Source organism: Artemia franciscana, chromosome 13 (genome assembly GCF_032884065.1).
Source record: "Artemia franciscana chromosome 13, ASM3288406v1, whole genome shotgun sequence".
Classification (NCBI taxonomy): domain Eukaryota; kingdom Metazoa; phylum Arthropoda; class Branchiopoda; order Anostraca; family Artemiidae; genus Artemia; species Artemia franciscana.
In genome coordinates this window covers 12457590-12473669 of record NC_088875.1, presented here as the reverse complement: position 1 = coordinate 12473669, position 16080 = coordinate 12457590, and the positions used below count along the sequence as shown (strand labels likewise).

The 16080-nt window shown below is 34.3% G+C and overlaps 1 protein-coding gene across 1 annotated transcript in view; it reads left to right on the top strand.

Annotated features, from left to right (window-relative positions):
- Window positions 1-15455, top strand: part of LOC136034532 (RING finger and CHY zinc finger domain-containing protein 1-like) — a 33542-nt gene extending 18087 nt beyond the window's left edge. The window contains exons 4-6 of the mRNA XM_065715762.1: window positions 5108-5203; window positions 8494-8584; window positions 10743-15455. Coding sequence (XP_065571834.1) covers window positions 5108-5203; window positions 8494-8584; window positions 10743-10891 — 336 coding nt within the window. The 3' untranslated portion in view covers window positions 10892-15455. The remainder of the gene's footprint in view (window positions 1-5107; window positions 5204-8493; window positions 8585-10742) is intronic.
- Window positions 15456-16080: the final 625 nt, after the last annotated feature.

The window sequence follows — 16080 nt, the reverse complement described above, 5'->3', positions numbered from 1 at the left end:
ATATTTCCTACAGTTGAAGATGATGCGACGTATGTCTTCAAACACTCCACATGTGTCGCAGTTGTGGGATGGGACCATTTTCCAATGGAATAGTGTTGATTTTGTCGTTGCATGGCCACATCTAAGACGGTAGAGGCAAGTTGAAAGGATACACGATGTGGGGTGCATTTCTTTTGATGACTGCTATTCTATCGCTCAACGAAGATGAATCTAGAAGATAGGTATGATAAGAATGAAGGCAAGGCTCTTCTTCCTTCAAGATTTTTGAACTGATTGAAGATAGGAATTCAGGACCAGTAATCTTCAATCTCAATGGCAACATTTCTTGCTTGGTGTTGCTGGTGGTAATCCAGAACTGACTGTGAATCAGTGCTGACAATACACTTCTGATGTTTGATCTATGTTTGGCTTGATATGGCTTGGAGGGAAAACTTAATTGCCATAAGCTCTGCAGAGAAAATTGTCAGGTTAGGGAATAAACGGTAGGAAAGAGACAGGCTCTGGGAGAGTATAACTACTGCACAACCGTATTTTTTTTCTGTCTTTGAGCCATCTGGTTGAACTTGGATGTAACACCTTAGCGTAAAGAGCGAGGCATTGACGAGGGGACGAACCCCCTCATATACGTATAATTTCTTTTCATTTTAAGTTTAAATCTTGCTCCTTCCTTTCAGTTGAAAAAAAACTTGCTTTTTTTTAAATAATGCTGGAAAATCCAGCCCCCCCCCTCTCCATGGAAATTCTCTTCCCCCATGAAAATTTCCACAATGGAAAAATCCTCCCACATAACCCTCTCCTCTGTCCCCCCCCCCACCAGAAAAAAATATATGATCTTTGTTCTGGCAAAAAATACAAAATTCCGCATTTTTGTAGATAGGAGCTTGGAACCTGCTACAGTAGGGTTCTCTACGCTGAATCTGATGGTATGATTTTCATTAAGATTATATGACTTGTAGGGGGTGTTTCTACCTTTTTTGAAAATTGGGCAAATTTTCTCAGGCTCGTAACTTTTGATGGGTAGGATTAAATAGGATTTGATGGGTCGGATCGATGAAACTTATATATTTAAAATCAGCGTAAAAATTCGATTCTCTTTATGTATCTACTGGTATCAAAGTTCCGTTTTTTAGAATTTCGGTTCTATTGAGCCGAGTAGATCCTTACTTACAGTTCGTTACCACGAACTATTTGATCTTCTTTGCAAAATATCTTGCAAGGATATGTTTTATTCTGTAGTGAAGAGACTGGATCCCCACTTCACAGAACGTAGCTGCAACAGAAGTTGACTTTAGGCAACCAAGAGCTCTTCGTAAGATTGCATGGAGGGTAGTGTCAAGTTTCTTCAAGAGACATTTCTTAGCAGATCCATATAGTCTATGCTTTCGTTTTTATTAATGTAATAAAAAAAAGTTGAGTTACATTTTCCCTTTTTAGTGCATTGAGAACATGTCTCGTGGAAATTGTCCAATCTGCATGGAAGATATACATACAAGTCGTATCCCTTCGCATATACCCTCTTGCGGGCATCTTATTCACAGGACTTGTTTTGATGCTCTAGTCAGAGGGGGACACTATGCTTGCCCTGTTTGTCAAAAGTCCATGTTGAATATGGAGTCTGTAAGTATCTTGGATTTAGATTTTATTTTAACTGCATCTTCAATCACACACATTTAGTCAGTACTGAAAAAAGCAGCATATCTTTAACTATTCATCGTAAGAAAAAATAAAAATTAATTTTGTACTTTTTAGATTGTGGGCCAAATCTTCTATACAGGGTTTTAAAACATGATGGATTTGGGCGTGTAATTTTCATCAAAATTCAGTCCCTTCATTCGGTTCCATCAAGGGGATTTCCAAATATCCTTTCATATCACGTACACAAATATGTGAACATGATCGCAAAAATGAAATCTCATATAATCAAAGATGAAAATTCTATCACAAAGATAAAAGCTGGTTCAAACGAGGGGATTGCCCGTTTTGCCACGTGACATATTTTTTTTAACGTTCTCCTGTACAGTTTGTCATGACCACCGTCAAAAATTGACGAACATAGATTTCCAATTATCTGAAGCCATTGTTTCAGTAAAGTATAGGGAGAAACTAGAAATTTTTCTCAAAAGCCAAGTAGTCCTCGAGATGACTTTTGAAAGATAGTGTAATTCGGATTTTTGTGATATCCACATTTGTATTTTTTTCACATACTGTCTCGATGTTCATAATTTCTCCGTATCTCATCGGGACTGGCCAAATTTAATCTAAGACTTCGGGTTCTTCTAAAGCTCTATTCAGAATGGGATTTGGCTAGCATCAATATTTAGCTAGTTCTAGACAAGTTCTTAATAACGTTTTGCTATTTCCCTGAAGAAGCTTGAGTCAGCAGAGAAGTTCAATTTATTTGAACTTTTTTTTTATTTAGCTATGGCCAGATTATTAGAGAGCTTCATTATCAATCCTTAGCTACGTACAGAAAAAGATGTATAGGAAAGAGTTTATTTACCACATTTTAGTGGTCATAAGACTTTCGAAAAGTTACCACAGTACAGTGGTCATAGGTAAATTGTTTTTCTAAAGGTAAGAGGTCAGTGGTAAAACAGATCATACGTAATGACAGTTCTATGGAAAATCAGTTTGATCAAATTAGCGCTAGGTAAATCTCGGTATTAGTAAAATCTCATTTTGAATGGACCTCTAGACATACGATTCACGACAATCTGACAATATATTAATTTAAGACTTTTTGTTAATTTTTGAAGAAATATGTATAGAATAGAATAGAATATATTTATTCACTACAATAGCCGGAGCTAGCATTAGCATGTCATGACAAATTGTCATGACAAATGTCATGACTAGCATTAGCAATGTACATAAGTATGCCTTTTTTTTTTTTACTGGCTATATGGTTTTAAACGAGATAATTCTGCTTTTCCCATACTCCATGGTGTTATTAATTCATTTTCATTGTGAACTCCGAGTACATTCAAACAAAAAAATATTTTCAGGTAGGTTAGATTTTCAGGAATATTAAGAAAGGGGAGGGGAATTCGTAGGCATATTGGATTTGAATGAATGGGATGACACAGATGGTAAACTCGTTGAGATGAAGAATCTGTATCGTCCAAACATATTTGACGCTTAATTCATGCGTCACCGTTTGAGATCAGACGCATGAATAAACGATAACGTTTATTCACACATCACCGTTTCATCTTCATAATTTTTGTCAGTATATATATTTTTCCTTCGCTAGATCATGTAAATTTAGCTGATGTTATTTTAGCTATTTTTTTTTTCAAATTCGAGTTCGAAATCTTTTGTATAAACGGTGTTTGCTTTATCTTTTACTCTTAAGCTTTTTGTGCACAGTATATAATTACAAAAAAGAAATATTATATAATTTCTATTTATTTTTCTTTTATTTTATTATCTCTTTATATTGTTATATTATTTAATCATATTATCATAAGTTTATACTGCATACATAAATATAATTATATAGACACCATTAAATGCTAATTTTGATTTAATTAAGATTAAATACAATGAACTATTATTATTAATAATGAATAAAATATACACAATATCTATCTTAATATAATATTATCGAAAATATTTTAAGCTTTTCTTGGTCTGACTGTACGAAACTGATAAGAGAGGGATCTATAGTGCTTTTTAGAAGTTCAAGCTCATTTAACTTAGACTAAATAATTTCTTATACCACACTGCCTTTCCATTCACAATTCAAACAAAAAATTGTTAAAAAGAGTTAAAATTTTTTAATATGAGATTTGAAATAAAAAAAACTTATTATCTCAAAAACAATAATAAAAGTCCGAATTTTTCGGCTTTACATCTGGAAGCCTTTACCAACGAAAAAAAAACTAGCTTAAACTTATGTGTATGATGTCGCCTTGTGATTCATTGTTTGTTCTTTGCTGCTTTACCGTTTTGGGTTTTCTTTAAATGTGAGTTTCTCTTTCGTTTTTTTTTGAATTGTTTTTTTTTCATATGTTTTGTTTAAGCGAATGTTTTGTCCCTTTGATAAAGGCATCCTGATGCGATGCCAAAATATTCGGACTTTTATTACTAATTTTATATCGAAAGGTTTTTGTTTTATTTTCACTGTCTCACTAAAATGTTTCACCCGTTTTAATATATTTTCTTTTCAATTTGACTCAGACTGACAGAGATCACCATCTTACCCAAAGGTCATAACTGACATTTTTCTTTTTTCCCTTTCGTTTGTTTCACTCCTAATCCTACAGTAGTCCTCTTTTAATTCTACAATAGGAATGAATGAAACTGAATTATTTTTCCAAATTCTGCTTCCTACTAATCTCTGCTTATGGTTTTGGTTGGAACACGTATATGGTTTAAGTTAAAAAACAAAAAAAAATTAATGCCAATCTTCAGCTAAAAGGGTTAATATTATAGTTGACCCTGATAGTTTGAGATTTAAATGTAGTTCTCAATAGGGAGATGTACATCTGTGTCTTTCAAGGTAAACAGTTCGTCGTCTGAAAGCGGTTTTGCCGAAAATAACGATTTTTGATCGAAACTGAGTTACAAACGCTATCTTCTAAAAAAGAATTTTCTCTCGAATGGTCTAATTGGCATTTATGTAAGAAGTGTCTAACTGCATGTATTTTGCGTTACTATTTTGCTGAGTTGCATATTCTTTAAAACTGTTTTGCCGAATCACATACAACCTGGTCCGTTTTGCCGAAAGCTGCTGATTTGCTGAACGAAAGTTGGTTACATGGTCAAAAAATCAACACTCGTTTTTTTTTCGGGTTTTTGCAGAAACAGATTCGGCAAAACGAGCTTTCAGGTGACGAGTTGTCTTCCCGACATGCTTTCTTTAATGTTTTTAAGAAAAAAGCCAAGTGAATGATCTCCCATCTAATATCAAATCACGAAAATCATGTTTTCACTCACCAAGGTCAGCTGATTTCTTTCGACAGTTATAGAAAGTTTGTCTAGAAAGTGACTCTTTACCTTCCGTTTAAAAATTGAAAACTCGATTTACATTTGAAAACATGTTTAAAAATGGCATGTGGACATTTTAAGGCGTGCAACTGTCTCCTAGTATTTTCTCTTCTAGGTTTGGCGAAGTCTTGATGAAGAGATTGCAGCAACTCCTATGCCCCCTGAATATGCCAATTATTTCATTGGGATACTTTGCAAAGATTGCCATCAAGTGAGATTCTATTTGTTTTGTTTTTCTCATCATAATAATTAGTTATCATCCTCATCATTTCCCCCATTTGTTTCTTTTGCTACAGTAATACAATGTCTGTTAATATAAAACTAAGAATAGCCATAATATTAATAGAAACAAACAATTTACTCGAAAAAATCTTGTGCCCGAAAAACGGTTTTGATTTCTTTGCTGTCTGTGTACAATTTAACTTTCCTTTTCTTCATCGGTTTAAAATTTCAAACAGGTTCAGATTTGGTTTCAAAAAACGTTGCTATTGGCTCCCCATTCTGGTATACTCTGAAGGAATAGATTGATGGCTTTAGTACATTCCATACGTGAACCAATAGATTTAAAGGATATATTTTACCACGGAATTATAGGAAAATAATATTTCTTTTCCTAGGAATAAAACTGACTGCCTAAGCTATACTTTTTTGTTTGTTTTTTCTAGCTAGTGTATTTATTAAAACTTCATGTTGGAAGCAGCTTATAGATTTCCAATGGTAATCTGCTTCGAAATTTAATTTTATTTTTTGGGGGCTAAGAAATAGATGTTACTGGGGAGACAGAAGAAAAAAGCAAAAGTAGTTAACGTCGCTACAGGCGATTAGCCTGACTGCACAGAGTACTATCTAAGCATATGTATTTGACCCTATATTTAGCAGATGAATTATTGAAATTATTTATCTGGAGTACGAAATGCTACCAAGACTTAACGTCTTGAAGTAATTTTTTGTTTATGAAATTTATTGTTAAATAAATAACTCAGAACGATGTTCTATTTCCCAAATTGTCGGATTTAAAACGTATACGTGATATAATTATTTCCTTATGGCACTTTCAAATTCAAAATTCTAAAAAAATTTCTACAGTAAATTTCTGTTGGTTCTGCCCCCTTGCTCGACTTGTCGGTGGGCGGGATTATACAGAATGGCTTTTGTAAAATATGAAAGGTTAAGGTTTTCACTTAGGTACCTAATGCCATGCATTGTGATTAAATATAAGCTAAATGATAAAACTCACATTGATCAATCCCAAAAATCTCGGTTGTATTTAAAGAAGCAATCATTTAAGATTGTTTTTTAATGTTTGTTTATTTACCATGAATGATGGAATTTTAAGAATTTATTATATTTTTCTTTATATGTTTTGTTTTTGTCTTCATGATGGGATGGCCTCCCATGCCCCTCCTACCCAGCATTTCTGTTCTCCGTTCCTTTCTTTATTCCTTGTTTTCTAGGTTTTTGTCTTTGTCGTTTTCTTTTTTTGTTAATTAAGTTACTTTTGCTATTAATACTGTTATGTTGACGAGATGTTTTGTTTTGTGTATGTCCTATTATTTACAAACCCAACCTTACGAGCTCTGATTATATTTGATAAAGCATCTATCTATCTTCCTGTTCCATTCAGGGACGACTGGTTTTTTGTTTGCCCCTAGATGGATGGCCTAGAAGCGCAGTCTTTGGCACTCTGTCATCCTTCATTCATAAAGCAAACCCAAGCATTCTCAACCTCTCTTTTATTATAGCCCTAAAAAGCGGTAGAAAATTCCCTTTAATATTTTTTTCCAAAATAATGTGCACAAGCACCAAAAGAACATTCTATTCGCTTATTGTCTCTGAGAAAGGTCTGTAGCTTCTCCTTTTGAAGAAGTAGCATTTTTCTCCTTTGACAATCACCCTTATTCCAATTCGATTCTAGCGCCGCCTTGGTTCCAAACATCTAAGTTATTTTTCGGCGAAAGACTGTCACAAAAGAAACTGGTTCTATTTGAAAACCAGTCACGTGTTCAGTGATAAACGACAAGTCATTTTTATGAGTTTTAGCGTTCAATAGCCTATTACAATGATTGAATTACGTTCAATGGGATTCATTGAAACCTATTTGAATTAATTATGTGCTTACTGTGCCTCAGGGCTCACAATAAGTAGTAGTTCGTCCTTTTAGGGATAGATAGTTCCTGAATTATTTATCTCTTCACTCAAGCTAACGATGTTTTTGGTTAGTTTTATAGGTTTGCATTTGAGAAATTTATTTTGATATTCAAACTGCATTCAATAGAGCACACTAATTACGTTTATTGAGTAAGGTGTTGTAACTAATTTTAATTAGTTACAACAAGCTCTGTTGAACGCGAGACAAGTCTTAGATGTGGCAAGGTGAGAGACAACATCTTGAGTTCTACGCAAAACCTTTGATATGGTTCAGTAATACTCTAATATCTGCAGCAGTACTTTATCCATCTCAGATTGGTACCGATCTGTGTGTGAAAACCCCACCGTACTGGGTTTTTTCGATTCATTTCTGGGTGGGTCAACTGCTGATATAGTTCGTCAAAATATTACGATGTACAATTATGTTGATTCTTTAATGATTAGAGGGGTCTGAAATATGAACACATCCATTAATAATAAACGACTGTCAGAACAGGTTTTCTTTACCATGGCATTAACTAAAGTTTCTCCTCGGATCTTTCTCCATTATTTTTGTTTCCGTGGAGGACTCTAGACCCCATTCAAATCGACCCGCGTGCATCTCAACCCACATTCAGCTCAAATCATATTTTATTCAGTCCCATGCAGTTCAACTCCATTCAGCTCAAACCTCACTCATCTCGACCCTGTTTCATTAACTATCCTTATTAGCTAAATATTACTAGGAACAATACTTGTATTACCTGGTGTCTGTTCGGATTTTTAATCTGTGGTGATAAATAGGAATGTCCGCATCGGGGGAGGGGGAAGAGTCTGTTAGAGAGAAAAATCTACCACATAAAACACGCTATATAACTCTTATTGGAGATTTAGATATAAAATAACAATACAAAGAAATTTGAAAAATTTGTAAAACAAAATGAAATCAGAATAACAATTTAGAGTAGTGGTATACATTTTAAGTATATATACTTATGTATAACCTAAGTATATATATATATATATATATATATATATATATATATATATATATATATATATATATATATATTTTAAATTTTTTGAGATTTTAATGGCAAAAGCATTTGATCATACTCTAACTTGATATGATCATAAAAATATTGCATGAAAATGAGATAATTAATTTATTTTTATCAAAGCCAAAGTTTCAAAGGTTTTATCGAAGTTTCCAGTTTGAATGTCCATTTTATAGTTCTAAAAGAGTAATACTGGCTATTCTACCAGATAATTGGTTCATTGAAATTAAAAGTAGCAACAGTCAATCCACTGGATCTAATTATTTTGAAGTGCTCGTATGAATATGAACTTTTATCACCTAGTTTTTTCTTACAGGAATCTTCTGTTCGCTTCCATCCGGTTGGAGCCAAATGCCGCTCCTGTGGAAGTTACAATACATGCAGATCCTCCAATCCTGAACTTTTTAGTAAGAATAACTAAGTATATATAATCTTGTACTACTATGGGCGTTTCTTGACCGTCCTGGCTAAGTGGTAGTCGCGCTGGGTTGGGAATCCTTTGTCCGAGAGGCACTGCTTCGATTCCTAGTGTGGCGGGTCATGTGGTTTGGGATGGGGGTGAGTGGCATGACTCTGTAAGCTCAGCCTGAGTCGACCCAGTTCTAAATGGGTACCTGGAGAAATTTGGGGAAGGTAAGCAGGAAGGGTGTGTGAAATCAGAGGGTGGCTGGCCCCCAGCCCTTGATTGCACTTCCTTGCTGAAGGGCCACAAAACGGAGATCAGTACCGCCGGCTTGGACCTTGAGGTTCTGGTGCCGTCTCACCATTGAGGATGTTTCTTGAATATCGTGTGCAAACTTGTGTGTGACATTTTCATCAAAATTTCATTGTAGTTTCCTTCATGTACAATCTTCTTCGATTTGTAAAGGCTGAAAGAATTCTTGAAATTCACTTCAAAGGATATTGCGTAAAGCAAAGAACTCTTTTTTTGTTTAAATTCAAAAAATACTTTAAGATTACAAATACAAAATCGATATAAATTTTGATTGGTCTTTCAATGCAACCGACCGATTCGGTCTTATAAGTTACTCGGACCAGTAATCGGCCTTTAAGTTACTTTTTTCGATTGGTCTTTGGATAAGCTGAAATAATACGAAACTGATAAATGACAATCGGAAGGTAAAAAAATAGTCAAATTTGCGTTTCAAGTCAAATAATATTAAAATTATAAAAAAGGATCATGCCTATAATTCCTGGCCAATCGTGGCCAATAATAAAGGCCAGTAATTTCTGTCTTGTCTCGGGTTCGAACATTCAGGCGAATTTTTTAAAGGGGGGGAGGAGGGGACCTAGAATATTGTGTTTTGTGAAGCGGGCAAACTTCTTTCTCTAGACCCGAAAAACAGCATATGTTACATATGTTACAAATATAAATTGTGGGTATAAAGAGGAGGCTTTGAATAGACTGGGATGGAGGAGGAGCGTGTGTAGCTTTGTTGGCCTCAGATGACTTTTTGCTTCAGTTAGTTTTTAGTAGTAGTAATCGTGAATAATGTAAACAGAAATCGTAAATGAATGAGGAATGTGCGTAATTTTATTTCTTGTTTATATTTTTTTTTGATAAATAAGGCATTGACGGGGTATTTTTAATACTTCTCTGTAAAAAAAATAAAATAAAAAAAAATACCAGGCTATATTTATTGTAATAGGTATTTTTAAAGGCACTGACGGGCTACCATTCTAAGGGCACTATATGACGAACGTTCGTATCATCAATCATTAATAAGCTATCCTCAGGTATTAGCAAGTTTTCGGGTTCTAGTGGTCAATTTGGGACGATTGAAAATTAGATGTACATTTAGTAATATTGTTAGTATAGAAAATGTAATGTTTCAAGATTTGTATTATGCGCCTTTGCAGGGGTATATTATATCACGAATCTTGTTAGATTATAAGTGGAACTGTGTTTATCAAAAGTCGACAGAATGTTTTTAGGTGACTGTGACTCCTACACTGTAGGAATCCTGTATCTCTTAGTTAGTTAATTGTAAGGAAAATTTATCCTACTTCAGTCGCTTTTGGTAGGGCTTTCATGTTACCCCCCCCCCCCCAATCGCTGAAATAAAAATGAATACACAGAATATTATTCTTACATTTTCCATATAATTTCCAAAATTTTTTCGAATATACGCCCCACCAAGGAGCGTCGAGCCCCTCAATTTATTAGTACTTTCCTGTTTACATTTATTCTGTTTACGTAGATAACATAAATTCTCAAAACCAAAATGTTTAAAAACCTTGTTTTAATTTAGATAAAGAAAGAAAATGGTAGTTCCAATAGGGTTTGGATTCTTCCACATTCGGAAGAATTTGCATGCACTAATTTACTTTTTAGATTTAGTTAACGGCCACCCCAATAAACATATTCACATTTATTCTCAAAATTTGCTGAAAATAAACACAGCATTTAAACGGGCTTTGTATAGATTTTCTATTTTTTAAGGTTGAACAAGATACCGCCCTACCGTACTATGGTACGCACATAAACTTTAAAAGCTGTATTTTCGAAAATGCGTTTCAAAAATTCTTAATATTGGATTTTAATTTTCGCTTTTCTTGTTCCAGCTGAGCCTCCAGAAGTAGCCACTCGACGTGGGACAGGCTTTGGGGAAGTGATTCGTGTATCACATGGACGTGGGAGAGCCAATAGTGAACCAGTGGTTGAAACCAGTGATGGTAGTGTCAATTCATCTGAAGAAACCGGTGACAGTTAGATACACGTTATTTTAGTGTTTATGTGTGACCTTGTTTTATTATGAAGTTGAAAATTGGTTTTCCTAGCGATATAATTACACGGAAAAGGGAATATTCTCCCCCCTTTAAGAAGCTTGTACCTCCCCCCTCCCATGAAAATCTTACTCAAAAATATTATTTTTTTTTTAAAAACTTGGATATTTAGGCTCAGAACCTCTTTTGAAGCTCTGCACTCTTTCCCCCTGACAAAATTTGCCAGTAAACACTAGACTTTTGATTCCGTAAATCTTATCAGTGTTAAGATTTAAGGGCAAATTTCTATACTACTGAAATAATTGGCAAAAATTATTCTCTAAGTTGTTCCCAAAGGCCAGACCAAAAAGTACGAGCAACTTGTAAGAGTAGAAACTGGGGCCTGTGTCTTTAAAAATCACTAAAGCCATCTAGCATTTTTTACTATATTTTTTTTCAAGCTTCTTAGTTGTTTCTTTCAAAAACCCAAGATCAGATACTTATTACTACAGTAATTATGCCAACTGCAGTACCTAGAATGATTTTAACTTTTTATTGTACTGAAAAATTCCAAGAAACGCCAAACGCTAAATGGTGTTAATTAATTTTTTTTTGTCGACGCTCACGCCAGTTTTCACTTACGTAAAGCGGCAGTGCGGTGGCAAGGATCAGCAGGGTGACTATACGTTCAACAACCTTATGACCCTCATAATCTACATTGCCCTGCTGATTCTCTTGTTAATATGAGCTTGGCACTAGTTTTTGGGAGTTTTCTCAGAAGTATGAAGATGTCATATAGCCTTTAGGCGTGATAAGTGACGATTTATGCCTTGGAATCAGTAGAAACTCGATTGTCTGAATTAAATGTATATCAGGGAGTTCATGAAAGTTTTGGCACCTCATTTTTCGTTAAAGAAAAATGCGACCTGATTTCAGTGCGTGGAATCAAAATTGGCTCGTCATTATCCTTTCCCCAGTGTTGTGTTATTTTATTGTGCTTTTTTTTGTTTAACGTTTTCAGGTCGGTGTTTATTTTATCCAGTGAACGAAAATTCAACTGCCTCATTTTATAATCTTAATGTATAATCCTTTGTAGATTAGTATGTTGCTGTGTATCCTTGTCAACAAACTATTTTAGTTTATTCGATAGTGGAATTCGTATGTATCATTTTGTTTCTTAACAGAGCTTTGTTCTTTCAATAATGTGTGCAATTAATTAGCATGTTTCCGTTCCAACGATAAGAAGCATCTTATCCAGATAGAAAAATGGGAATTATTATAAAATTCTATTGCTAGACAGTTAATAAAAACTAAGCCAATGATCACGCGTCTCTGGAAGTTCATAGTATGTCGTGGTATTTTTGACAAATGGGGATTATGACCCATCTCTTAAATTGAAGAATGTTTCGAACGTACTCGAAATTCAATCCGATTAAGACAAACTCTGAGCTAGCGGAATTTGAAGTTACTAGGTTGGATGAAAATTAGAAAAATTTATTTAAGGAAAATGAAAATTTCGTGTGAAGACGAACCAAGTCATTTTTTTTATTAAATTAAAATACCGGGCAAAGGTCCAAAATTTGTCAAATTCGTGAAAAACCGTAATTTATAATTGCCTACAGACGGCTTCTTGTACCCTTTCTGCCATGACGCCATCATAGGTTGTCCAAGGTGATTTATCGGCTCACGTATTGCAATTTTTCCTGTTATATCTAATATCTATTCATGTTATAAATCTTTTGGAAAAATAGACGAACTATAGGAAGGAATAGAAACAAATTATAAAAATCGTGCCATGTTTGGGTGATTTTTAGGGCAGCAAAATATAGTTTTTGACCAGTGTTCTATTCCTAATTTGGCTGTCAGAATGCTGCCAAATTTCTGTTTTTTTTTCCAAAATGGGTTAAATCGCCTTTTTTAAAATTATAAACGGTAGTGAGTTTCAGAGATTTTCCCCCTACTATGCCTCTCTTGCATCAGGCCTGACGGGGAAAGAATGGGCACTATAAAAGAAGTATAACACGAGATGAGTGCCTATTCTTTAGCCTGTAGCAAGACCTATATGAAACTCGCACATTGAACCCTGAGGTAATATTCGAAGTTATTTTATTGAAAGTGGTCTGAAAGGAATGATTTCTTAACTGGTCGTATCTTGAATGGCTAGCAAAACTTTCATTCTGCAAACAACTAGTTATCAGTAAGATTTAAAAATTTGAAACATATTTCCAGTTTTGCCCGTCCTCTTTAATATTTCATAGGAGAGGTATATCACAGACACGTGTAATACGAGATTTCCGACTACAACAACTAGTATTTGCCTCAAAAAGCACGAGTAATCTTTGCTGGTTACATGGAAGAAAAAGTGTATGGAGTTTTTCAAAACAATATCTCGATGTGGTATCAGATTATTTTTTCGAAGGATGCATGGGTGGTGAAATATCTTGAAAGTATTTTTTATACCTCAATTTTTTAGTATAATGTAAGTTTCAGTAATTAAGGAAATTTTAATAAAAGAAAAATCAAGAAAACCTTTTCTTGAAAATAATACTCTAGGATTCTTTAAAAGTAGTTTGGGTCTCCTGATCAGTCGATTGTTCATCCACTGAATGTCTGAAAATCGCATGCAGGGCTTGTCTGATCTGCATAATACCAAGAAGTTCCATGATTTATCTTCTTTTATTATGTTTTTATTTGCGTATTCATTCAGAAGCGTCAATTCATGGAATTTAGGCGAAGAAATGGGGCAAGAGGTATTTTCAAACAATCTATGGTGTAGGTAAATTAGTCTTTTTTTTTTAATAAAATTTCCAAGAAGGCATTTGCAATGAAAATTCACTAAAGAAAAGGGATTTTCAAGATCTAGGAGGGAAAGCCCCCCCCCCCAAATGGACGCCAGTGTATATATAGTCTTTGATTAGGATGATTTTTGTGTGTTCACTAGGAGCCGGAAGTTCTAAGTTCTACTCTCGAGTTCCTAGTTCGAATAGTTGAGCTGTATTTTGTAGGGAAATTTGGGGGAGGAAATTGGGCAAAAGGTATTCAAAAAAATCTAGGGCGTAGCCGTATTTGTCGTTTTTTGACAAAAATCCCCAAGAAGACATTTTAAATGAGAATTCACCAAAGAAAAGGTATTTTCAGGATCTTGGAGAGAATACCTCCTCCCCCCCTCCCTAATTGGCACCATTGTATTCAGAGTCCTTTATTAGAGTGATTTTTATGTGTTTTCTAGTGGTCAAAATCTATGGCAACCTTACACCATTTTCCAGTGTCCTAAACTTTCATTAGTCAAATACCATTTGATTTGTTTTTGCTCTAGATTTAGACGCTGAATCTTCTGATTAGTCATCCAGAGAACATAAAATAATTCTTTAATAGATCATTGTCGCTAATTGAACTATGGGGTAATCATTATAACACACTTATTTACAGTATAGATCTAATAGTCAATCCACTTTGGTGGTTTCAAGTTCCTAGCTTGAATAGTTGAGCTGTATTTTATAGTTTATGTATATATTTTAGCTTGATTTTAAATGTTAAAACCATAAAATAAAGGCAATGGATTCTTCAAATTAATTCTACTGGCAAATGAATTGTTTCTATTTTTTTGTTTTCTACCTTTCAATCAATCAATCAATTGTTTCTACCTTTCTATTTTTTTAATCGCAACTTGACCCCTTTTTTTCACAAGGGAGTAAAAATTTAACAAACAAGCAGTGAAGCAAACACGATCATATTCTTAAGCAGGGCATTAATGAGATTCAGAAAATGTACAGCTTATACCTAACATTGTAAAGATTATTCACATTCTTAATGTTCTTGTTCTAAACCAAGACACTCAATTTTTTGTACTTGGGGGTTGCAGGGATCTGTTTTATAGAAAAGGTATTCCATCATCCCGGTTGATAATGGAAAGAGCAGTCTGGGTATATTGGGAAATATATGGGTCATCCAGAGAAATGTGGAAAACTGCCTAAAAGCCTTATCTAATCTGCACATTATTGATGCCAAATTTTCTTCAACGACCGAGACTGAAGGATATAAAATCTTGATTTGTTTCTATGGAAATGGAAAATCTAAAAGTAATTCTAAAAACATGTATGGTCATCCTTGTGATTTTGATTATTTTTGGGCAAGATGTAAGGAAAAATAGGGACTTGAACATCATTGTGTGCTTTTATAGTTGTAGTCAGGTGTTTTCTTTTGTAAATTCAAATTATGGGATTATAAAGTCAGTTGGCGTGTGACTTTGCTTAAGGAGCTTTCTTTTTAGAGTCTTATGGTTGACCCTTAGGTATAGCACACAGTTACTGTATTAGAAAAAAAAGAGATTTAAATGATAATTTTTTTTTTCAAATATCGTAGCTTTATGCTTAGTTGATTGCAAATTTTAAAGTTCTTTTGCCTAATTTAGTGGAAGTCCTATATTTGAATTATCAGGGCTGTGTGGTCAATTTAACTATCGATAACTGTAAATCTAGGATAATAGTTGATTAGACCTCAATGTGTTCTTAAATTGTATTATTGTCAATTACTTTCATCGGACTTAAATAAAATCATTGTTTGACAGCTTTACTCTGTGTCTAAATTTTGATGAAACTTTTTTTTCAAGTACAACGTGAAACAAGGACAGAATCGGAGGGTTTTGTCGTAAAAGTGAAGCAAGCTAAATTTAGCATGTTGAGGAACTTGCATCCCAAATGGGGTATAAATTCCTGTGGCACAGGAGCTCAAACAGGCCCTGATGTACCAGAGCAACACCATAGCTACATCTGTCGATAAAATGTTGGCATTTATGAATGGCGGGTTTTAACGTCACACTAGTATTAAAAAAGGGGAAAATAAAATAGCAAGAAATTGGTTGGAAAGCTTGTGCTAATACTATTTGGTTTGCAACGATTATACTCGCTTAACTATATCTCTATATTTCATGTCGGATTCGTCTTAGAAATAAAAACTTAATGGTCCAAATTCCACCTTTTCCATTTTCAAAAATTACGCCTTGAATTTTAGTTCCAACTGGCCAGTCACAAAATTTTACACTGGAAATTTGAACGATTTTCAACTCGAAATTACCAATATGATGCGTAACTAGGGCTGAAGTGGGCGGCAACTACAACAAATATGACTGTAATGTGACCAGGCATTGCGATCAAGAACTATGTTAGGGTATATGTGCTCCAACAGGAATGTACGTAGA